Raw genomic sequence first — 24,529 nt, forward strand, 5'->3', positions numbered from 1 at the left:
CATGAACTTATCCAAATGTCTTAAACGTTCTAACAGTACACGCATTCACCACTTCCATTGGAAGTCCATTCCACGTATAAACCGCTCTATGTGCAAAAAGGTTGCTCCTCATGTCTTTTTAAAATCTTTGTCCTGTCACCTTAAAAACATGCCCCCAGTCTTAAAATTGCCCACCCTAGGGAAAAGATGCCTATCATTCAGCTTATCTCTACCCCTCATGATTTTATAAACATCTGTAAGACCAGCCCTTAAACGCTTACACTCCAGTGTAAAATGGTCTATGAATTTTTCTTAACAATGAACTTCAATGAAGGAATGGAAAGTTTATCTTGCTTAATTCTGCAGGCTGCTTGGATAGGTGAGACCCCTGGTTGAAGTTGCCTTATAGAGGTTGCTATTGGTTCTGTTACATATTACAAGTTTATCAGGGATACAGCTCTAAAATGTTTCCTATTGAAACACTTGTACATAACAATTTAGTTCCTAAATTTAATACAATACTCATAACAGGAATGCAAAATAGATAGATGGAAGGGGATCCTCACCTGTAGGATAAAAAGTATTCTGCATCTGGGGGTGCATCTTCAGCTATGTTCCAAGTGCAGTTCATGTAGGTGGTTCCATAAAAAACACATGTGAGATTGTCAATTGAGGTAAATGCATCACCTGTGTAAGCAAAATTATTAGAAAAAGAATATAAAATTATGCCTGTAGAGTAATCCCTTCTATCCAAAGTCATATTCAACACCCACCGGAATATCGTGGGATTTCAAAAATGACAAAATTCATTAGCATGATATCAGTTCTCCCAAAATCATAGAGCCATCAACATGGAAACAGACCCTTCGGCCCAACCAGTCCATGCCAAACATAGTCCCAAACTAAACTAGTTCCACCTGTCTGCTTCAGGTCCATATCCCTCCAAACCTTTCTTATTCATGTATGTATCTATGTGTCTTTTAAATGTTGTACCTGTGCCCGCATCCACACTTCCTCAGGAAGTTCATTCCGCACATGAACCACCTTCTGTATAAAAAACTTGCCCCTCATGTCTTTTATTTAAATCTGTCTGATCTCACCTTAAAAATATGCCCATGGTCTTGAATAACCCCATCCTAGGGAAAAAAAAACAACCAATAGCATTAACTCTATCTATACCCCTCATGATTTCATAAATCTCTATAAGGTCACCTTCCGATCTCCTACACGCCAGTGAAAAACGTCCCAGCCTTTCTTTATAACTCAAATCTCCCACACCTGGCAACATGCTGGTAAATCATTTTTGAACCTTCTTTAGCTTAATAATATACAATAGGGCAAACAGAACTGGATACAGTACTCCAGAAGGGGCCTCACCAATGCCCTGTAACAACCTCAACATGACTTCCCAACTCAAAAGGCTGAGCAATGAAGGCACTTTTTTGACCACCCTGTCTATATGTGGCGCAAACTGCAAAAAGTTAAACCTGAACCTTTAGGTCCCTCTATTCTACCATACTAATCAGAATCCTACCATTGGTTCTATAAGAATGACCCTCTTTGTTGTTCCAAAATGTGATAGCATGCATCTATCCAAATTGATCACCATCTGCCATTTTTCAGCCCATTGACCCATTTGATGATGACCCCTTTGTAATCTTAGAAAATCTTCTTCACTCTATTAACACTTCAACTGTCTCCAAAGTGATCATAGCTTAAAGCTCCTGGGTATGGTGATACCTGAGAGAGTCATTAGGTGGCACAATGGATTGGTGTCACGACCTGGAATCTGATTAAATCTAAAATCTTGTTTCCGTAACATGAAAGCATGCTCCAGTAATGGTTGAATAAATATCCCACATTTAATCATCATCCCTAAAAATGCCAGAAAAGACATTTCTCCCCCATGTAATACAAAATGAGTATCCCAGACAAAGACACTCTTTTGGGCTTCTCTGACAGGGATATTGGTTGCAATAATATTTGTCCGGACATAACTCAGTTGGTAGCAGTCTCAACGCTGATTCCAGGTTCTAAATCTCACTCGGGAGCTGAGCCCAAAAAAAACTGCAATACTGAGGGTATGTTTCACTACACAAGTGATTCTGCAAGGCTTCCAAAGGGTATTCAGACAAGACTCTCTCTGTCCTCTCAGATTAATGGAAAAGATTCCACTGGCATCACAAACCAGCCATCCAGCCAACTGAGCTAACCAATTGGGACGGCACAGTGGCTCAGTGGTTAGCACTGCTGCCTCAGAGAGACTCGGGTTCAATTCCTGCCTCCGGCAACTGTCTGTGTGGAGCTTGCACATTGTCTGCGTGGGTTTCCTCCGGGTGCTCCGATTTCCTCCCACATTCCAAGGATATGCAGGTTAGGTGAATTGGCCATGCTAAATTGTCCGCAATGTTAGGTGGATTAGTCAGGGGTAAATGTAGGGGAATGAGTCTGGGTGGGTTGCTCTTCAGAAGGTCAGTGTGGACTTGTTAGGCTGAAGGGCCTGTTTCCACACTGTAGAGAATCTAATCTAAAACCTCTGTTCAAATGCTAATCAACAGAATGTGGCTATTGTCACATTGCCATCTCCCAGAGAATTTTATTTGTGCAAATTGGTCGCTACATTTAATCCATTACAAGACTCTGCATTTCAAAAAGTACCTTATTAACTGTAAAGCATTTCTGAGATGTCAGGTGAAAATTACAGGAGATATTGGAATCTGTACTGAAAACAACAAATGCTGGAGATTGCAGCGGGTCAGCCAGCATCCATGGAGAGAGCAAGCTAACATTTTGAATCTAGATGATTCTTCATCAGAGCTAAAGTGAAGTGTGGAGGGGCCACCTATTTTGCTATAGCTGAGGGAAGGATGTGGAGTGTAGAGTGCCAGGGGAGATGTGGTGAAAGAGATGCATTATTTTTGTGGCAAGCATATCCTTCCTTCAATAAAATGACCAAAACTGTATCCAGTATTCCAACTGTGATCTCACCAAGGCTCTTTAGTTGTGCAAGAACACCCTATGCAATTGTAAAAATGAGGCAGCAAAAACATGGTGCGCTGGCTGCGCTGACACTCACAGGCATGTGAGAAATATGATCACCCCCCCAACGACAGGCTGTACTTGGATAACTGGGAAGGCAGGTAATAGATTGCAAGTTTGAGATGGGAGACCTGTTTCTAAGCTTTACAACTAAAAAAAATGTCAACACAAAAATATCCACATAAACAAATTAGTAAAGCGATAACGTACGTGATGGGTGAAAAATCATTTTAGTCCAATTGCTAGATGTCGACTTTTCATCACCTTTGGATAGTTTAACTTGAACAAGTATTCCTCGATGGATTTCCATATTTATTTTCTGTTCATGTGTTTTAATGAGGATATCATTTAACTAGTTTAACAAAAGTAAAATAGCTTGAAAGTTACTGATGGCAATGTCAAACTTCAATTTGTGACAGGTAAATGCATGACATAAAGGAGAGAATAGAGTCATAGAGTCATACAGCATGGAAATAGACCCTTTGGCCCAACCATGTTCCCACACCAACCATGTTCTCAAAGTTAACTAGTCCCACCAGCCTGCACTTCAGCCATATCCCTCCAACGCTTTCCTGTTCATGAACTTATCCAAATGTCTTTTCAATGTTGTAACTGTACCCGCATCCACCACTTCCTCTAGTGATTCATTTCAAACACCTAACACCATCTGTGTAAAAAAGTTACCCTTTTTATGTGCCCTTTTAAAATCTTTCTCCTTTCACTTTAAAAAAATGCGGTTTACTTTTGAATGCCATCTTTGAGGTATTCAAAACACCTTTGCCATTCATCTTATATATGCCACTCATGATTTTATAACCCTCTGTACCTCCTACACTCCAGTGAAAAAATTCTAGTCTTTCCAGTCTATTTTCAGATCTCAAACTTTCTCTTCCCAGTAACATGCTGGTAAATCTTTTCTGAACCCTCTCCATGTTTAATAATATCCTTCCTTTAACAGAGTGACCAGAACTGTAGGCAGTACTCCAGAGGAGGCGGCACCAATATTCTGTATGACCTCAACACGACATCCCAACTCCTGTACTCAAATGTGTAAGCTGATAGGGTTAGTCAATGACAGAAGAGAGTATTTCTTTTTCAATCATAAGATGTAGGTATCTTTGGCTGGACCAATATTTACTCCCCATCCAATATATGCAGCGTGAATGACAACGATGTGTAACTGTCTCAAGTGGCCAAAAATCAGTACATAGGTTCAAGTTAATAATGGAAACTATTGAACTAAAAATGGATTATAAAGGCAAATAAACAGTAAGTGATAGACAGAATTAACCAATCCCACAACCAATAGAACAGATGTAAGTTCTGCTGGTCCTGTTACATCCATTTGTGAATGGTAGTGGACGATAAATAACTCACTAGAAGAGGAAGTGCCCCAAAATATCCTCAACCTCAATGATTGGAGGGGGGGGGGGCAGCACATTATCTTGGCTTTCTCAAGTAATCCCCAGCATTGCAGATACCAGTCTTCAGCCAATTCAAATCACTCCACACGATATGAAGAAATGGTTGGAGACCCTGGATACTGCAAGGGCTACTGGCCCTGACAACATTCTGGCAACAGCATTGAAGGCTTGTGCTCCAGAATATGCTAGTCCCTTAGCCAAGCTATCCCAGTAGAATTACAACTGGCATCAACCCAATAATGTAGAAAATTGCCCAAGAATGTCCTGTATATAAAAATAGGACAAATCCAACCCAGCCAATTATCGCCCCATCAGTCTATTCTTGATCATCAGGTGATGGAAGGTGTCATCAATGGAGATATCAAGCAGTACTTCCTTGGCAATAACCTGCTCAATGACACCCAGTTTGGATTCTGCCTTGGACAAAGGAGTTGAATTCCTAAGGTGAGATGAGAGTGACTGTCCGTGGCATCAAGGCTGCATTTGACTGAGTATCGTCAATGAGTCCTGGCAAAATTGTTGTCAATGGGAATCAAGGGGTAGATTCTCCATTAGTTGGAGACATAGCTGTCACATAGGAAGATGGTTGTAGTTGCTGAAAATCATCTCAGCTCCAGGACATCTCTGCAAGAGTTCCTTAGAGTAGTGTCCTAGGCTCAACCACTTTAAGGTGCTTCATTAAGGACCTGCCCTCTAGCATAAAGTCAGAGGTGGGGATGTTCGCTGATGATTTCACAATGCTCAGTACCATTCATGACTCCTCAGATACTAAAGCAGTCCATTGACTGATTTATTGCTGTCACATGTATCGAGATACAGTGAAAAGTGTTGTTCTGTGTGTTATATGGGCACTATACTGTACTATATGAAGTGTATCAAGGTAGCAGAGCAGAGTACAGAATACAGAGGAACCTTCACTAACCGAATACCAATTATCCAAAAATCGGATTATCCGAAGGAGATCGCGAGGTCGCGATAGAAACATTACATCAAAGACATGTTTCCAACAGTGATCGCTTCTTTTGTTTACAATGATTAAACAGGCACTGTCTCCAAATGACTGACCTCCCACCCTCACTCTCTCCCCACACTTTCCCTGGGGTTCTACACAGGGGTGACCCTAAACCACCCCTTCCTCACATAATCTCTCCAACATTGTCTGTACAGGGCAAAAGTGGAACTTGTCAAAAAGTTGCAGGAGGTGTTGCACAGGGTTGGGGGTGAGGTGAGGTGTTGGGGACGAGAGGCGGTGTTGCATGAGGTTGGGGCGGGGGGAGGTGTTGGGCGGGATTGGATGGGGTTGGGGGTGAGGGGAGGTGTTGNNGCGGGGTTGGACGGGGTTGAGGCAGAGGGAGGTGTTGCATGGTGTTGGGGCGGGGGTAGTGTTGCTTGGTGTTGGAAGAGGGGGGGCGGTGTTGGGGGTGAGGTCTCGCGCACTGTGCTGCTGCAGCTGCAGTCTTCTGAACGGGGAGCAGACTTTAAAAACTCCGAGCCCCAGAGGAAAGGCACTGAATCGATTAACCGAATAATCGATTATCCGAGCGAAATACAGTCCGCCCATCACGTTCGGATAATTGAGGTTCCCCTGAACAGTGTTACAGCTGCAATGAGAGAGACCTGAACTAATTTTGATAGGCCTGTTCAAAAGTCTGATAATGGGGGAAGAAGCTGTTCTTGAATCTGTCTGTACATGTATTCAAACATTTATTTCTTCTGCCCAACAGAAGAGGGCGGAAGAGAGTATAACCTGGAGTAGTAGAGGTCTTTGATTATGGTGGTTGCTTTCCTGAGGCAGCAGGAAGTGTAAATGGAGTCAATAGATGGAATGCTGGCTTGCGCGATGGACTGGGCTGTTTTCATGACTCTCTGTACTTTCATGTGATCTTGGGAAAAGCAGTTGCCATGCAACACTGTGATACATCCAGATAGGATACTGTCTATGGTTCCCACACAGGTCATAGTCCCACAGGTTTATTCGGAAGCACTAGCTTTTGGAGCACTGCTCCTTCATCAGATAGTTGTGGAGGTGAAGACCATGCTCACAGAAGTTCTAGCCAAAGGAGTCCAGTGTCATGGAGATGTGATACATTTAACAATCTCAGGCAATGACCAACATGAGAGAATCAAACAATTGCCCTTGATATTCAATGGCATTACCATAACTGAATCCTCCACTTTCAACATCCTGGACATTGCCATTGTCCAGAGACCAAACTAGAATAGCCACATAAATGCAGTGCTTACTAGAGCAGGGCAGGCACTAGGAAAACTGCAGCAAGTTACTCACCTCCTGACTCCCCAAAGTTCACCATGTCCAAGTCAGGAATGTGATGGAATTCTCTCCAGTTGTCTGAATGTGTACAAGTCCAACAACACTCAAGAAATTCGATATCATCCAGGAAAAAGCAGCCCGCTTGATTGGCACCATCATTAAGCATTCACTTCCTCCACCACTGATACTCAATAGCAGTAAGGGGTATATAAAATGCATGGCAGAAATTCACCAAGGATTGATAGACAATACCTTCAGAATCTAGTTTCCACCAGGTGCTCTGGTTTTCTCCCTCAATCCAAGGTTAGGTTAGGTGAACTGGCCATGCGAAATTGCCCATAGTGTTCAGGGATGTGTAGGTTAGGTGCATTAGTCAGGAGTAAATGTAGAATAATAGGGTGGGGGAATGGGTCTGGGTGGGTTACACTTTGGAGGGCGGGAGAGGAATTGTTGGGCTAAATGGCCTGTTTCCACATTGTAGGGATTCTATGATTCTGTGAACTGACAGCTTCTATCATCTAGAAACAAAGGAATCAGATACATGGGAATACCAGCAGCTGCAGGTTCCTGTCCAAGCGACTTGCCATTCTGAATTGGACATATATTGCCTTTCCTTCACTGTTAAATCTTGAAACTCTTGGTTTCTGCCCGCACAATATGAACTGTGGCTATTCAAGAAGGCAGCTCACTACCACATTCTCCAGGGCAACTAGAGATGGACAATAAATGCTGGCCCAGCCCAAGATGCCCACATCCAATGAAAGCATACATTTAAAAAAAAATCTCACTAAACCTTTCAGCTTAAAAGATAGGAATTTATAGGACAGATAAAGCCCATTTCTTTCAATATGGCTATTCCAAAAATTCAAAAATAGAGACTCAAGGTTTGTACAGTGCCTACCGTTTCATTCTTTTTATCCAGATAACTGCTGCGAAACCAGTAATAGGTATCATTATATGTACAATTGCAGCTTCCGCTCCAGGACACAATGTGCTCTCCCAAACGACCAGGAGCGAATTTAATATCCGTAGGTGGATTCGACTTAACTTGATAAAATAATGCAAACAGGGTTAATAAGGGATGGTGTATTGTTGATAAATGGAACATACACTTGACCTATGATGGACTCCCAAAATGAACCAACAGTGTATTGGATTTGAAGTCAGACATCAGAAATAATTTAAAATGAAAATCTCATTCGCCTGTTTTATTGTGCCTAGTGAAGGAAAATGACAACCTTGGACCTTTTGTCAAGTTGGCAGCTCCAGTATAACATAAGCTAACCTGAAAAGAATAAGGTGAACTGTGTCTGATAGTGGGGAGACAATATTACTGGTTTTTCTTTATAATGAACACCAAAATCTAAATGTTCTGCTTCTCGTGGATGAGAATGTATCTTGCCTATCAAACGTCCTTCTCATGCGACTGAATCAAAATCTTGGAATTCCCTTTCTAACAGCTCTATGATTGCACCTACACCACAGGGGCTGCAAAGGTCTCAGAAAATGGTTCCACATACTGTGCCACATGAGGTGGGAACTGGGGGAGGGGCTCACTCACTCCAACTCCATTTTAATTTAATTCCCTCCCTTGTTTTCCCCATTTGTTTCTTACCTGTGATTGTTACACTGTCTCTGGTGGGCAGTGCTTGTAGAACTGGCATTTATTTAGTTAATTGGGTGATTTGGTGGTGGAATTTTTCCTTTCAAAATTACAAAATAGAGCTGGATTTTGGGTTCTCAATATCAGTTTGACTTGGCTCCATTTCCACTAATGTCTTGCTTCTCATTAGCCCTCATGGACTGAGGTGGTTATTGTTTAATTAGCTGACGATTAAGTGGAGGATTTATAAAATATTTTCGACAAAAAGAGCTGTATTTCTCCTGATCGCAGGCCTGGTTAAAGTAACCATCCACAAGACCAGGCAGCAGGCTGCGGAGCGTGTCATCTCTGCCAACTGTCTGCCCCTCTCCCATGGTTACATTCGTTACCCGGGTGTCCTTGGAGAAGGACTATGTGACGTCCATCTCAATGCCTTATTTCTTCCTCTGACTCCAAATTGATTGAGTCACCTCCCAGACCACCTTTGATGGTTTGCATCACCATTTGGCAGGGTTCTCTTGTAAATATTCAATACACGGTTATTTTACTGATGGGGGTTATTAGTTGAAAAAAAGGTTTTTAAAAAGCACAATGGTTTTGGGAAGGTTGCTCGGTTATGTGTAATAACTCTTATGGGTCAAAAGAATAAAATATTCTTTAAAAAGAGCTGGGTTTCCCCTTGGGGATGCTGAAATGCCTTATCTCTCATTCCAATGCTATTACGATTTAATCCCTACCCTTGTTCCCTTCCCTTTCTTTTATTTTTGTTAATACTACACTGCCCCTGACGGGCAGCATTTGTTATTGCTCCTTGTTAAGTGGGAGCTAAGATGTGGAGGTGCCGGTGATGGAATGGGGGTGTCAGAAGTCACATGACACCGGGTTCACCTGATGGAGGAGCAGCGCTCCAAAAGATTGTGATTTCAAATAAACCTGTTGGACTATAACCCAGTGTCATGCAACTTCCGACTTTGTTAAGAGGGTGAATTGATCATTTTCTAGTGAATATGACAAAACAAATGAGCTAGGGTTCTAGCGATATCTGTGCCTGTGAGCACTTGGAGAGGGAGCATGTGGTATCTGAAAATTTTCAGAGAATGGCGGGCAACACAGAGGGTGAAGTATATAATTTCCCCATTTTAAAACATTCTGTTGTTTCTCCACATGTGTTTTGAGCTGTGTCACACTGGGCCTGGTGGGCACAGTTTGCTATTTGTGTCTAGATTAGAGTGGTGCTGGGAAAGCACAGCAGGTCAAGCAGCATCTGAGGAGCAGGCCCTTGGATGCTGCCTGACCTGCTGTGCTTTTCCAGCACCACTCTAATCTAGACTCTGGTTTCCAGCATCTCCAGTCCTTGTTTTTACCACAGCTTGCTATTTGATCACTAGGGTGATTGGATATCGAAGTGAGGAGCTGGTTTCTTGCTCCGAGTGGGCAGTTTTGTTTTTAATTTGGTTATTTAAAAAAACAGACTTGGTTTCTCACGCGTGGGGGGCGGAAGGGAAGAGAAAAGAGGCTGAAGTATATCTTAAACAGTAATGCAGCGGTAAATCTCAGATTGTCCTCTACTGCCCTGGTTTAGGAAATCGATATTGTGCATGGATTAAGTTAAATACCAAAAGAGTTGAAATCACTTACTCATTTCTTCCAGCGATATAACAGCATCTTCATTGACTGTAATTGTCCAAAGAATGGCCATTAGTAGGAAAGATGCAATGACAGGCATGATGCCAGATCACAGGGGACCTATATAATCATTGGTATATGTGACCCACCTAAGGAATAGTATATGAACAGATTAGAATACTTAATCTCTTAGAATGCCATACTACAACTTTTAATTTTTTTCCAAAAAATTAAGTACAAAATAGTTTTACTTATCATTAAATAATTCCAACCTAAAAGTATGTTTAATGGGATAAAGATGACCCATGACTATTTAACCCACTTGTATGAAATTCCTCATCTGTTTGTTCAATAGAGGCATGAATCCATTCAAAACATACAATTATATATGCTAGCCTCAACAATCCATAGGTATCTGATTGGACAGAATGCCTCAGATTTAAAATGAAGTATTGAGCCCCCATCTATTATTTTTATTGAAGAGAGTTCCATACTCCCTACGTGAAGAAGTACTTCCTGATTTCACCATCCTACTGGCCTGGCAGGGTTGATAAGGTTACCTTCGACACCTGACCTCATCTGAGGGCGAGGTCGAGGGCCAGAGGCACTGCAGTGTCCACAACTCATCTCATGTTCTACACCATCAAAGAGTGTGTTAGGTAAACATCTTTGCCCCTCTTTGCCACAGAGAGCTATGGGATCAGAATCCTTGTGTTCATTTAAGGCTGAGATAGAAAGATTCTTGATCAGCCGGGGAACCAAGGGTTTCAGGAAAAGGACAGGAAGGTGGAAGTGAGGAATGTCAGATCGACCATGATTCTATTGAAAGCAGGAGCAGGCTTGATGGGCTGACTGGCCTGTTCCTATATCTAATGGCCTTTTTATGGGTCAACACTCAAGGGGCAAAGACAACTCCAATATGACATTAATTCTTTACAGACTTGGACTCCTAAGAAGCAAACCCAAATGTATCAGACAGTAGGCGAGATACGCCTGCTTTGGATTTGTTGTTGGTCTGTTCGCCGAGCTGGTAGGTTTATTGGCAGATGTTTCATCCCCTTTCTAGGTGACACCATCAGTGTTGTGTTGCCTCCTGTGAAGCGCTACTGTACTCTTCCACTCCAAATTGATGTGGTTCGGTTTGAGCTGTTTCTGGTTTGTACCAGTTCCAGATTTCCATTGCAACAGTCTCTATATTGGAGTCCAGGTCAATGTGTTTGTTGATTAAGTCTGACAATGAGTACCATGCTTCCAGGAATTCCCTTGCTATTCTTTGTTTGACCTATCCTAGTATTGTTGTATTGTCCTAATCACACTCGTGCTCTGTGTATATGGATACCAGGGAGATTTGGTCATGTCACTTGGTTGCTACTTGGTGTTCATGGATGCAGGTCGCAAGCTGTCTTCCTGTTTATCCTACATAATGCTTAGTGCAGTTGCAGCATGGAAGTTTGTAAATTACTTTCGTCCTACACACAGTGGGTATCGTTTCCTTTATTCTGGTGAACCACTGTCTGAGTGTGGCTTTCACTTTGTGTCTTGTCAAGATCCCTATTGGTCAGAGCAGAAGGTTCTCAGTTCCAAAATGTCTTTGATGTATGGGAGAGTAGCCATGGTGTTAGGGTGTGTCTTATCTTCTTGGTGTTGCTTGTCCACCAGGCATCTACAGACAAAGCTGTGAGTGTGTCTGATTTTTGGCAAAGACTTTGTGTAGGTGTTCTTCTTCCTCTATTTGCAGTTCTGAGATGCTGTAGTGTGTTGCTGCTCTCTTGAACAGGTCCTCATGCAGCTCCTCTTGTGGGTGTTTGGTTGGCTGCTATTGTGGTTTAGGATCTGATCAGTACGCGTGATCTTTCTGTGCAACAGCAATGTTGTGCATTCACCATTCTGTGTCCTTGTAACCATTACATCAAGAAATGGGAGTTATTTGATGTTCTCCTCCTGTCTTGTAAATTTGATCACGGTGAAAATGCTGTTGATCTTCTGAAGTTCAATTTCAGTTCTTTTGATTATCACAAAAGTGTCACCCACGCTCCTGATCCATCGGTTGGGTCGGATCTGTGGCAGGACTGTCTGTTCGAGTATTTGCTTCAGCAATGATGGGTAAGCCCATAGGTGTCCCATTGATTTGTTCCTATACCTGGCAGTTGAAGATGGAGTGTGTTAGGCATAGGTCAAGTAGCTTTAACATGCTGTCTTTGTTGGTGGGTTTGTAGGCAGTTTGGTCTGTTCTGGTTATCCAAGAGTTTTGCTGTAGTTTCTTTGGTTAAAGTTATCTCAATTGAAATAAACAGTGCCGTAACATGGAATGAGACCATCACCTCACCTTTGTTGATATTAATGTTCCTGATGTTGTCCAGGAATTCCTGCGATGAATGGAAGGGATGTGTGGCTCCGGTAATGAGGTGTTGAAGCCTTCACTGTTGTTCCTCGGCTAGTCTGTGCGCAGGTCTTCCCGGTAGGGACACTATGAGTCTGAGGGATTTGTCGGGTTTATGTACCTTGGGGAGTCCATAGAATCACTGGATGGTCATGCCTTCTGGTTTCATATTTTGGAAGTCTGTCTTGGTTATGAGTCCATTTCAATATAGGTTCTGTAGTGTGCTAATCCCATTAGCTAGTATTGGTGTCAGTTCCAACTCCCTCTGTTGGTAGATGTCAGTATCTGCCTTTTGGATGTCGCCTGCTTTGTCCATTACCCATCTCAAACATCAAAGACTGTAAGTACAACAAACTTTTATCTACCCACCTCCATAACCAGCGCTCCTCCATTACCACTGTCATTTGGCCTTTGTCAGCTGTGTTTGTGGTCCTTTCTTAGTTCTTCCAGGACTTTTCTCTCCTTTATGTTCAAGGTGTTTGTGTGTCTTCTTCTTGTCAGTGTGGGTACTATGAGTTGTCTGATGGTCTGCTGTGTTTCATCATTAAGTCCATTTCTTTTTAACATACATACCAGTGCTGCTAGGAAGTCAGTCTTCCTTGCGTCCTTGCAGTTCTAATTGAGTCCCCTCACTAGTACAGCTTTTTTGGTGTATGATAGTTGTCTCTTTGATATGTTTCTCACTCAGGTGTCTGTTGGGTCATCTTTGTTGTGGGTTAGTTTGGTGGTTTGTGACATGCCCACTTTCTCAGTCGCTTGGCAAAAATAATTCCAGGACCTAGGAAATTTATGGCCCTGAGAGTTTGTCTGCAACACAGGTGACAGCATCCCCTGCAGACAGGCACAGATAGTATGTGAGAAGGCAGACATAGAGATGTACAGCACAGAAACAGACCTTTTGGTCCAACTCACCCATGCTGACCAAATATCCGAAATTAACTAGTCCCAGGCTAATCAAAGGCACACATTTCTGGCAACACTGTTTTATTTATGGACACCCTGGTGTGTAAGGGCTTTAAGACCATGAAGGAGCCACACAATGATATCTATGGGGCATAAGTAGTACAGTGTAGGAGAAGCTAATTAGGCTTGAATTTCTACCAGCCTGAGTTCTGGACTTATGCATGAAGATGGACTGGATCAGTTAGAACTATATTCATGGAAGTTTTGAAGAATGAGAGGAGAACTCAGAAACATACAGCATTTGAACAGGGTAAACATAGGAAAGTTGTTCCTCATGAGTGGGGGGGCCAGACCCAGGGATCACAGTCTAAGGATACAGAATAGACTATTTATGATAGAGATGAGGAGAAATGTCTTCACTCAAAAGAGTGGTGAGCCTGGGCAATTCTCTGCGACAGAAAGCAGTTGAGGCCAAAACATTGAATGTTTTCAGGAGGGAGTTAAATGTAGTTCTGAGTGCTAAAGGGAGCATGGATATGGGGAACAAGCAGGAACAGGGTCATAAGTTAGATGATCAGCCCTTATCATACTGAATGGCATAGCATTCAAAGGGCCAAATGGCCTAATCCTACTGCTATTTTCTATATTTCTATGTTTTAAAAAAGCCCATGTAGACAACAGTTCCTTAGCAATGTAAAATGAAGTTGAATATCTCAGTCTACTATGTATAGCTGCATTTGTACTGATGTGCAATAAAGAGAGTTTGACAGAAGTCTGACATTGAAGACAGTTCTTGATCTTGTCTTATCCTTGGCCAGTCTCTCTTGTCATCAGTCATTCCTGATGAAGGGCTTTTGCCCGAAACGTCGATTTTCCTGCTCCTCTGATGCTGCCTGAACTGCTGTGCTTTTCCAGCACCGCTCTAATCTAGAATATGGTTTCCAGCATCTACAGTCATTGTTTTTACCCAGTCTCTTTTGAATCCAAACTCTTGGGTATGGCACTAAAACCTCACAATGAAAGACCCCTGCAAATGATGCTACCCCAACTTTGTGTTCCCCTGCAGAGATGAGTCTTCAGGGGGTCTTAGGCAAGAGGATGGACGGCCATGACAGCAAAGTAATGGAGAGTATAACATGTTATGGGATGGAGGTGGAGGCAGATGTTCATGAGGTGAAACCATCAAGCATCGACCGTCCAAGTGATAGACCATTCTGGCTTGGAATTAAATCGTCATTCCTTCACTGTCAATGGTCAAAATCTTGGAATTCCCTCCCTAAGGGTATTGTGGGTCTATTTACATCACACAGACTGCAGCCGTTCAAGAAGGTCCATCACTATCTTCTCAAGAGCAATTAGGCCCGGCGACGCCCATATCCCACAAAATAATCTGAAAAACTATGTCTGTCCAGTGTTGCCAACCTTATCTCTTTGGCACATAGATACAATGAAACCTGCAATTTAGTACCAAATCCTTCAAGCAACCTGCAATTTGCCGAGCATAGATGGAAATTGTGTGGATAATCAACTTGTGCAATACTACTTCTTATCTCAATCATCTAACAGAGGATGGGTTTGGGTTAGTCTATCATTAGCTTATTGCTCTGCACACTTTATGTTATCTTTCCATTCAGTTTTGCAGATCACTACTTTGAGACCACCCACCACCGTCACCACTCTTCCTGCTCACCCCTAGCCCCCTGCCTCTGCAGCTGCTAATGGTGGTTGCTAATTCTTCCAAAGTCTTTGGAACTTTGGACCCATCTACTCATTCCCCTTCTTTATTCCTTGAATTTTTGAGTGATTTCCTGATATGCTATCTGCACATGCTCACATTTGTCAGAAGGAAAAGGTGTGAGATGGAGATTGGCCTCTGACAATGAGGTCCAGATATTAAAATATTCTTTGCAAAATCCATTTGCCACCAAAATCCATTTACAGTCAAGGATAGTAGTGGGAAGTTGCGTGTGGAGGCTGAAGTGATTGGGGAGACACTGAATGAATACTTTTCGTCAGTATTCACTCAGGAACAGGACATTGTTGCCGATGTGAATACTGAGTCACAATTAATTAGAATGGATGGCTTTGAGGTATGTAGGGAAGAGGTGTTGGAAATTCTGGAAAGGGTGAAAATAGATAAGTCCCCTGGGCCTGATGGCATTTATCCTAGGATTCTCTGGGAAGCAAGGAAGGAGATTGCAGAGCCATTGGCCTTGATGTTTATGTCCTCGTTGTCTACAGGAGTAGTGCCAGAAGACTGGAGGATAGCAAATGTGGTCCCCTTGTTCAAAAAGGGGAGTAGGGATAACCCTAGTAACTATAGGCCGGTGAGTCTCACTTCTGTTGTGGGCAAAATCATGGAGAGAATTGTAAGGGATAGGATTTATGAACATCTGGATAGGAATAATGTGATCAAGGATAGTCAGCATGGTTTTGTGAAGGGCAGGTCGTGCCTCACAAACCTTATTGAATTCTTTGAAAAGGTGACGAAGGAGGTTGATGAGGGGAAAGCGGTAGATGTGGTATAAATGGATCTTAGTAAGGCGTTCGATAAGGTTACCCATTGTAGGCTACTGCAGAAAATACGGAGATATGGCATTGAGCGTGAGTTGGAGGTTTGGATTAGGAATTGGCTGGATGGAAGAAGACAGAGGGTAGTAATTGATGGCAAAGTTATTCATAAACACACAGTGTCTTTCCAAATGCATGGATATCTTATCTCTCAGAACCTTGTCAAGTAACCTACCTACTAGATTTTAGGTTTATTGGTCTATAGTTCTCAGAGGTTTTTTGTAGCCCTTCTTGAATTAGGGCACAGCATTCGTTAACCTCCAGTCCTCCTTGACCTTATCAGTTGGCCAGCGATGATGCAAAAGTGCCAACCAGGACAACCACAATTTCTTCTCTGTCTTCCTACAGTGTTGCTAAATACAGTGGGGTGAGGAAGGCATATGGCGTACTGGCTTTTATTGGTAGAGGAATTGAGTTCCGGAGTACTGAGGTCGTGTTGCAGTTGTATAAGACTCTGGTGCGGTCGCATCTGGAGTATTGTGTGCAGTTTTGGTCACCATGTTATAGGAAGGATGTGGAGGCACTGGAACGGGTGCAGAGGTGGTTGACCAGGTTGTTGTCTGGTATGGTAGGAAGATCGTATGAAGAAAGGCTGAGGCAGTTGGGGCTGTTTTCATTGGAGAAAAGGGGGTTTCGGGGTGACTTGGTAGAGGTGTACAAGATGATTAGGGGTTTAGATAGGGTTGACCATGAGAACCTTTTTCCACGTATGGAGTCAGCTATTACGAGGGGGCATAGCTTTAACTTAAGGGGTGGTAGGTATAGGACAGATGTTAGGGGTTGATTCTTTACTCAGTGAGTCGTGAGTTCATGGAATGCCCTGCCAGTAGCAGTCATGGACTCTCCCTCTTTATGGGCATTTAAACGGGCATTGGATAGGCATATGGAGGATAGTGGGCTAGTGTAGGTTAGGTGGGCTTGGATCAGCGCAACATCGAGGGCCAAAGGGCCTGTACTGTGCTTTATTTTTCTATGTTCTATCCACCAAGTGGCCTTATGTATAGAACAGTACAGCACAGGAAAAGGCCCTATGGCCCACAATGTTGTGCCAAACATAACACTTCGGCCTGCCCTTGGTCAATATCCCTCCATTCCTTGCCTTTTCATATGCTCATCTAAAAGCCCCTTAAACACCTTTATTCTATCTGCCTCCACCACTATCCCTGGCAGCGCATTCCGGGCATCTACCACCCTCTGTGTAAAAAATGTGCCCCTCCTTTGAACTTTCCCCCTCTTACCTTAAATACATGCCCTCTAGTATTAGACATTTCAAATTTGGGAAAAAGATTCTGACTGCCATCCCCATCTCTGCCTCTCATCATTTTGTAAACTCCTATCAGGATTTCTTGTATTTGCTGAGGTTCTGCTCATCCCACAGTGTTGCAATGGATGGCTCTGTTTAACCCTGCAATGAGTTGAACCAGACCATATCACTCATTCTTTTTGGAAAGATTTGTGCAGACAGGTAGCAGTCTATGCACAACACCCTTGAAGCCATGTGGAAAAAATATTTTGGCACGTTTGTCGAATGATTTGACAGAATGACTCATCATCAGGCATTTCAACAAACAACAAAGCGATACGTTGACTGACAGTGATGCGTGACCTCCCTTCACCTAGTCTCATTACCTCTGCTCATTGCCCCCAAGGTAGCTGTGGTTGGAAAGAGACTTCATCCCGGGAAGTATCTTTGCAAAGAAAGTTTTTCTGCTAAGGTTCATCCTGAAGACTTCCACAACGCAGCTCTATGGGCTGCAGAGGGACCATCAGTCAGTGAAAGTTGTTGTTTAAACACACTGTAACTTTTACAGAACCGTCCATAGGCAAGTGTTACCAACTGGCATGTTCCAAGTTCCAAGACTAAGGTATGTTCTAAAGCTTGGGGCAGCCATTACAAAAGGCTGAACAGCGTAAACTCATAGTCTAAGGCCATAGCAGACTGTGGGGCCAGAGGATGTGCAAAACCCCATGGGCTGTACTCACCAGTGAACATGCAGCCAGAAATGCAAATATACATTGTGAATATTAAACTGTTTGTCAAGAGACATCTCAAACAACCACATGTTGAATTGAAAGAAACTGCATTAAGCTTGCTCTAATGACAAATTTGAACTGTATTGTTCTTTACAAATAGTAAAATGAAGTATTCTTTGTTAAGGGAAAATTGTGAGGCTTCGGTCTGTGGAGAGCTAGATGGTGGAGTACCCCCTGCAACTCACAATAAGAGTTAAAACCCAGGCTTAACTACACCTTAACATCAAACACAAACTGTGGAATGCTGACAGAGGGGAGGGGAACATGTGCCTGGCCTTGGCATCCCACTGGAGGAGACAGGAATTCCATCAGGATTCCACAGGAAGCATTTCTTCTGGGACCTCGGATCACTCCTCTTCCACTCCCAACACCTATCTATATCGCCTTCCCTTGCAATCAAACAGTCCTTGAAAGTGGTGTCGTAGGTAGACTAGGAGGTGAAGAAGACCTTTGGCACACTTGCCTTTATCGCTCAGGCCACTGGGTATAGGAGTTGGGACGTCATGTTACAGCTGTATAAGACATTGGCAAGACCACATTTGGAGTACAGTGTACAATTCTGGTCACTCTGCTATAGGAAGGATCTTATTAAACTGGAAAGGGGGCAAAAAAGATTTACAAGGGTATTGTAGAGACTGGACTGAGATTGGAGAATTGGAGTTATAAGGGAAGATTGGATTCGCTGGAATTTTTTTCCCTGCTGCATAGGAGGCTGTGGGGTGACCTAATGGAGGTTTATAAATCATGAGAGACATGGATATGTTGAATAGCCAAGGACTTTTCACCAGGGTTGGGGAGTGCAAAACTAGAGGGCATAGGTTTAAGGTAAGCGAAGAAAGATTTAAAAGCGATCTGAGAGGCAACCTTTACACACAGAGGATGGTGTGAATATGGAGCCAAGTGCCAGAGGAAGCAGTGGAGTTGGGTACAGTTACAACTTTTAGAAGACATTTGGACAGATGCATGCAGAGGAAAGGTATAGAGGAACATGGGCCAAATGTTGGCAAATGAGACCAGTTCGGTTTAGGAATGTGGGTCGGCACAGACGAGTCGGGCCGCAGGGTCTGTTTCCACACTGTATGACTCTAATCGCAGAAGGTGTAGCACCGGCCCATTTGCTTTCTCCCTCCTTATCGAAGACCCCAGCCATACCCACCAGGTGAAGCAGCGATTTACTGTATTCATTGCTGACAATGTGGTCTCCTCCATGTTGGGAAGATGGAATGGAAACTGGGTGACCGCTTTGCAGAACACCTACCATTCTGTCCATTAAAATGAGCCCAAGCTTCCAATCACGTGCCACTTCAACACACCAGTGTGTTCCCATGCCAACATTTCTATTATCGGCCTCCTGTAGTCTTCCACTAGGCCTCAGCCCAAGCTCAAAGAACAACATCTCATTTTCCGTGGGGCCCTGCAGCCACTGGGACTCAACATTGAGTTCAATAACATTAAAGCCTGATTCCATCCTCCATTTTTCTTTACTCACCCCACACCTGCCATGACATAAAATGCTCACAGGACGTTCCCTCCTACTCTCGACTCTCATTGTGACTTATTCAGCTTCTTTTCTTTCCTCGCCTTCTACCAATAAACTCCTCACCTGTCTTCCCCTTTCACATGCCTCTCTCTCTCTCTGGGCTCTTTTTCCACTTATCGGCTAACCTCTGAACCCACCTTCCCAACTTTATCTTCAGCATAAATGTCACTTTTTCCTGGCTGCTGTCAGTTCTGATGAAGAGTTGCTGGACATGAAATGTTAACTCTGCTTTCTTCCCACTGCCAGATGCTGTCAGACCTGCGGAGATTCACCAGTAAACACTTCTGTTTTTGTTGGCTACTCCTTGTCAGTGTTTTTTGAACTTCAGTTGACCAGCTACAAGTTAGATGTACTTCTTTTTTAGGGCTGAGAGAAAGTAAAGTAGAGCTGCCAGCATGTGGTAAGTTAGCAAAGTGGAGGAGAAAAAATGTAGAAAAGTTGAAGTAAAAGTGAAAGTAGAAAACTTAATAGCAATACTGCCTAGAGCCCACATGTTCCACTTTCTTTGAAATAGCAAACACAGAATCAATTTTGACTACCTGACAGCTTCTGATGATGATGATGATTTAATTTATTATCAGTGTACCTAAGTACAGTGAAAAGCTTTGTTTGCAAGCAGCACAGGCAGATCAGAATAAGCGAGGACGTACAGATCATAGGGTGAAAAATAACTTGGACAGAGTGAGGCATACAGGTTACACTGCACAGGATGCATACCAAACACAATCAACATTAACATGATCAGCATTATTTAAAGTTAGGAGTCCATTCATCAGTCTAATAACAGCAAGGAGAAAGCTGTTCCTGAACCTGTTGGTGCATATATTCAAGCTTCTGTACCTTCTGACTGATGGAAGAGGTTGTAGGAGGTCATTACCACGTTGGGAAGGGTCTTTGATGCTGTTGGCAACCTTTCCGCAACAACCTTATACATAAATGGAGTCCGTAGATGGGAGGTTAGCTTCCATAATGGCCTGTACTGTGCACACAACCTTCTGTAGTTTCTTATAGTCCTGGGTAGAGTAGTTGCTGTACCAAGCTATCCTGCACCCTGTGTGCTTTCAATAGTGTATCTGTAAAAGTTGGTGAAGGTCCTCATGGAATTGTGGAATTTGCTGAGCCTTCTGAGGAAGAAGAGGCATTGTTGTGCTGTCTTGACCATCGCATCTACAGTGTAAGACCAGGGCATGTTGTCGGTTATCGTCATTCCTAGGAACCTGATATTCTCAACCCTCTCAACCACCACTCCATTGATGTTGATGGCGGTGTGTTCTCCTCCTTCCTTTCTGAAGTCAATGATCAGGTCTTCAGTCTTGGCGACATTGAGAGAGAGGTCACTATCACTGCACCACACCACCAAGCTCTCGATTTGCTTTCTGCATTCTGACTCATCATTATTTGTTAGCTGTCACTACGGTGGTGTCATCAGCAAACTTGTCGATGGTGTTTGTTTGGAATTGGGCAGCACAGTCGAGGGTGCACAGGGAGTACAGTAGGGGGCTAAGAAGGCATCCTTCGGTGGCTCCAGCCTTGAGGGTTATCGTGGAGAAGATGCAGTTGTCTATCTTCACTGATTGTGGTCTGAGGGTTAGGAAACTCAAGATCTAGTTGCAGAGCACAGAGCCAAGACCAAGGTCTCAGAGTTTTGAGATCAGTCTAGGGGTGATAATGGTGTTGAAGGGGGCACTGTAGTCAATGAGCAAGTGTCTAATTTAAAGTTCCACCAACCGAGCCAGAGCAGCTTTTGCATGTCGGAATATCACTTGTCCCACCTCCTTTTAAAGATTCTGAGGGGGTTTGACAGGGCATTTATTGAGAAGATGTTTCTACCACCAGAACAAGTCTCAAACCCTCAATTAAAACTGAGATGCAAAGAAATTTCTTCTCTGAGTAGGTGGTGTGGTGAAGGTCTGGAATTCTTTACCACGGAGAGTTATGGAGAATATATCACTGAATATACTTAAAGAGGAGGTAGATCGATTTTGAAATATCAGCAAGTTGACAACTATGAGGAGCTAGCTTGAAAGAGCAGTTGAGACCTAAGGAAACAAACCATGATCTTATAGAATGACAGTGCAGGCTTGATGGGCTGAATGGCCTACTCCTCCTGATACTGTTACATTTTGGATAGGCAAATCAGGGCAGGACTTACATACTTAATGGGAAGGACCTGGTGAATATTACTTATTATAGAGATCCCTGAGTGCAGGTTCATAGTTCCTTGAAAGCAGAGTCACAGGTAGACAGGGTAATGAAGAAGGCGTTTGATATGCTTGCTTTTATTGGTCAGTGCATTAAGTATAGGAGATGAGAGGCCATGTTGCTGCTGTACAGGACGTTGGTCAGACCACTTCTGGAATACTGCATTCAGTTCTGGTCTCCCTACTACCAATGTGTTAAACTTGAAATGGTTCAGAAAAGATTCACAAAGATGTTACCAGGGTTGAAGGGTTTGAACTATAGGGAGAAGCTAAATAGGCAGGGGCAGTTTTCCCTGGAGTATCAGACGCTGGTGGGCGGCACGGTGGCACGGTGGTTAGCACTGTTGCCTCACAGCGCCAGAGACCCGGGTTCAATTCCCGCCTCTGGCGACTGACTGTGTGGAGTTTGCACATTCTCCCCGTGTCTGCGTGGGTTTCCTCCGGGTGCTCCAGTTTCCTCCCACAGTCCAAAAATGTGCAGGTCAGGTGAATTGGCCATGCTAAATTGCCCGTAGTGTTAGGTGCAGGGGTAAATGTAGGGGAATGGGTCTGGGTGGGTTGCGCTTCAGCGAGTCGGTGTGTACTTGTTGAGCCGAAGGGCCTGTTTCCACACTGTTAGTAATCTAATCTTATAGAAGTTTATAAAATCATCAGGGGCATGGATAGAGTGAAGAGCCAAGGCCTTTTCCTCAGGGTAGGGATTCCAAAACTGGAAGGCGTATTGAAAATGGAACAGTGTAGGTTAGATGGGCTTCAGATTGGTTTCACAGGTTGGTGTAACATTGAGGGCCGAAGGGCCTGTACTGCACTATAATGTTCGATGTTCTATGTTGAAGGTGAGAAAGGAAAGATTTAAAAAGGACCTAAGGGGCAACTTTTTCACACAGAGGGTGGTGCGTATATGGAATGAGTTGTCGAAGAAAGTGGTGGAGGCTGGCACAATTGCAACATTTAAAAGGCATCTGGATGGGTACATGAATAGGAAGGGTTTAGAGGGATATGGGTCAAATACTGGCAAATGGGGCTAGATTTATTTAAGATATCTGGTCAGCTTGGACGAGTTGGACTAATGGGTCTGTTTCCGTCCTGTACATCTCTGTGACCCTATGACTTATTTTATTATGTCCAATATTGACTAATTCATTGTTGTTTGTTGCACAAGCCAAAGGCCTTTGCTTTGCTTTTGCAGCTTCACTGGTACGCCTCAATAATCTTTTCCAATCCACTGCACAAGCAGCAGCTGATTGGGAACTGAGCTTAAAAATAAACTCAAACTTCATCCGCCAGGCTGAGGAAGTGCTGATTTTGCATGTGGAAACAGAAAATAAACAACTGCACACATTTACTGCCCACTGCCAGTCGAAAAACTGTAATGAACTTTATTCTGAGGGTTTTCAGTTCCTCTTTGCCATTCTTGTGCATCTGTTTTCATTCAACAATCAAACCTACTAGGCCTGGCTCACTTAGTAGCACCTTGAGTAAAAAAGTTGTGTCCCTCCAGAGATCTAAGTACACTGAGAGAGCTCTACATATACTGTCATAGGTGCTGGTGAACTGGTACATTGGGGTCCCTTCCTTCCTCTGAATGTAAAACATTCCACAGCATTATTTCAGAGCCTGAGCTATCTCCATGCTAAGAGTCAAATAAAAAGCAGATGCTGAAAACCAAGGTAGACAAGCAGGAGGCTGGAAGAGCAAAGCAAGCCAGGCAGTATCAGGAGTTGGAGAAGTCGACGTTTCGTGCATAAGCCCTTCATCAAGAATCAGAACTTTTTACATCCAGACCAGGGTCAAACAAAGTTGTGTGGTTGCCCCCATCCAGTTCATCATCTAAGTATCAGCATCTGTCAGTAACATTGTTTGATCTTCATCTGGATGTAAAATGTTTTGATTCCTGAGGAAGGACTTATGCCGGAAACGTTGACTTTGCTACTTCCTGATGCTGCCTGGCTTGCTGTGTTATTCCAGCTTCCTGCTTGGCTACCTGAGGTATCTCCATGGCTTGGGTGATCCAGCAGACACCTATCCCTCGATCAACACCAAAGTCAGATAATCTGGTCATCATTACATTTCACTAGGTGATAACTTATGCTTAACACCGCTCACGGCCCTATGCTAAATAAGCTGTAAAGCACTTTTGGGACCCTCCATATTACAACAGGTGCTACATAAATGCAACTCTTTCTTTCTTTCTAAAATATTGATTGGCAAGAAATAATAAACACTGCTCACAGTTATTCAGAAAGCTGGTAATCTCATTTCCTAACCAGTGCTCTTAATGTGCTTTAACGTTATAAGATGGTCCTCCACATTGATGCAACTTTAAAGTGCATAATTTTCTGTAGTGTAGTGGTAGTATCCCTACCTCTGTGCCAGGGAGGACTGCGTTCAAGTCTTGCCTACTCCAGTGGTGCCTCATGACTAAGTTAAACAGGTTGATTAAAAATGTCTGAAGTGCACAATTGTTACATATCACTCCCACACGAGGAGTGCAAATTCATTAAGATGTTGGACTTAACCACCTCATTATGATAAACAGAGTCTGCACTTCTTTTTATGTGTGAACATCTGCCAGTTTCTATAAACTTACCTTATTGAGCTTCGAATGTGGCGCCCAACAAATCTCTGTTCCTAAACTGCGAGAAAATGAAACTTGTCACTTGCACTCCACTTCCAATTCGTTCTTATCCAATGTGTTTGATTCTCTTTAACCATTCCACTGCCTTACACTCTCTACTGCTCTAAAATCTTTCAGTGTTATGATATTCTGAGAATTCTGACCTTTTGTGCACTCCCTACTTCCTTCAACCCCTATTGGTGACCCTATTGGTGACAAAGACATTAGGGTCTTTGTCCCGGTGTTACCTTATGTCTGTGAATGCTCTTGTGAGATGCCCTGAGTATAAAATAAAACATGCAAAAATAGGAGCAGGAGTTAGCTATTCAACACTTTGAGC

At 43.2% G+C, this 24,529-nt stretch overlaps 1 protein-coding gene across 4 annotated transcripts in view; it reads right to left on the reverse strand.

Annotated features, from left to right (window-relative positions):
- Positions 1–24,529, reverse strand: part of LOC122550913 (interleukin-5 receptor subunit alpha-like) — a 64,320-nt gene that overhangs the window by 28,476 nt on the left and 11,315 nt on the right. For 3 of the 4 annotated variants that reach the window (XM_043692344.1, XM_043692345.1, XM_043692347.1), the window contains exons 2-5: positions 9,956–10,092; positions 7,616–7,761; positions 3,229–3,370; positions 546–666 (exon numbers count right to left, since the gene is read on the reverse strand). In XM_043692344.1, coding sequence (XP_043548279.1) covers positions 546–666; positions 3,229–3,370; positions 7,616–7,761; positions 9,956–10,043 — 497 coding nt within the window. In that variant the 5' untranslated portion in view covers positions 10,044–10,092. The remainder of the gene's footprint in view (positions 1–545; positions 667–3,228; positions 3,371–7,615; positions 7,762–9,955; positions 10,093–24,529) is intronic. The other variant, XM_043692346.1, reaches the window with a different exon arrangement.

The sequence above is a fragment of the Chiloscyllium plagiosum genome, chromosome 6, assembly GCF_004010195.1.
Source record: "Chiloscyllium plagiosum isolate BGI_BamShark_2017 chromosome 6, ASM401019v2, whole genome shotgun sequence".
NCBI classification, from domain to species: domain Eukaryota; kingdom Metazoa; phylum Chordata; class Chondrichthyes; order Orectolobiformes; family Hemiscylliidae; genus Chiloscyllium; species Chiloscyllium plagiosum.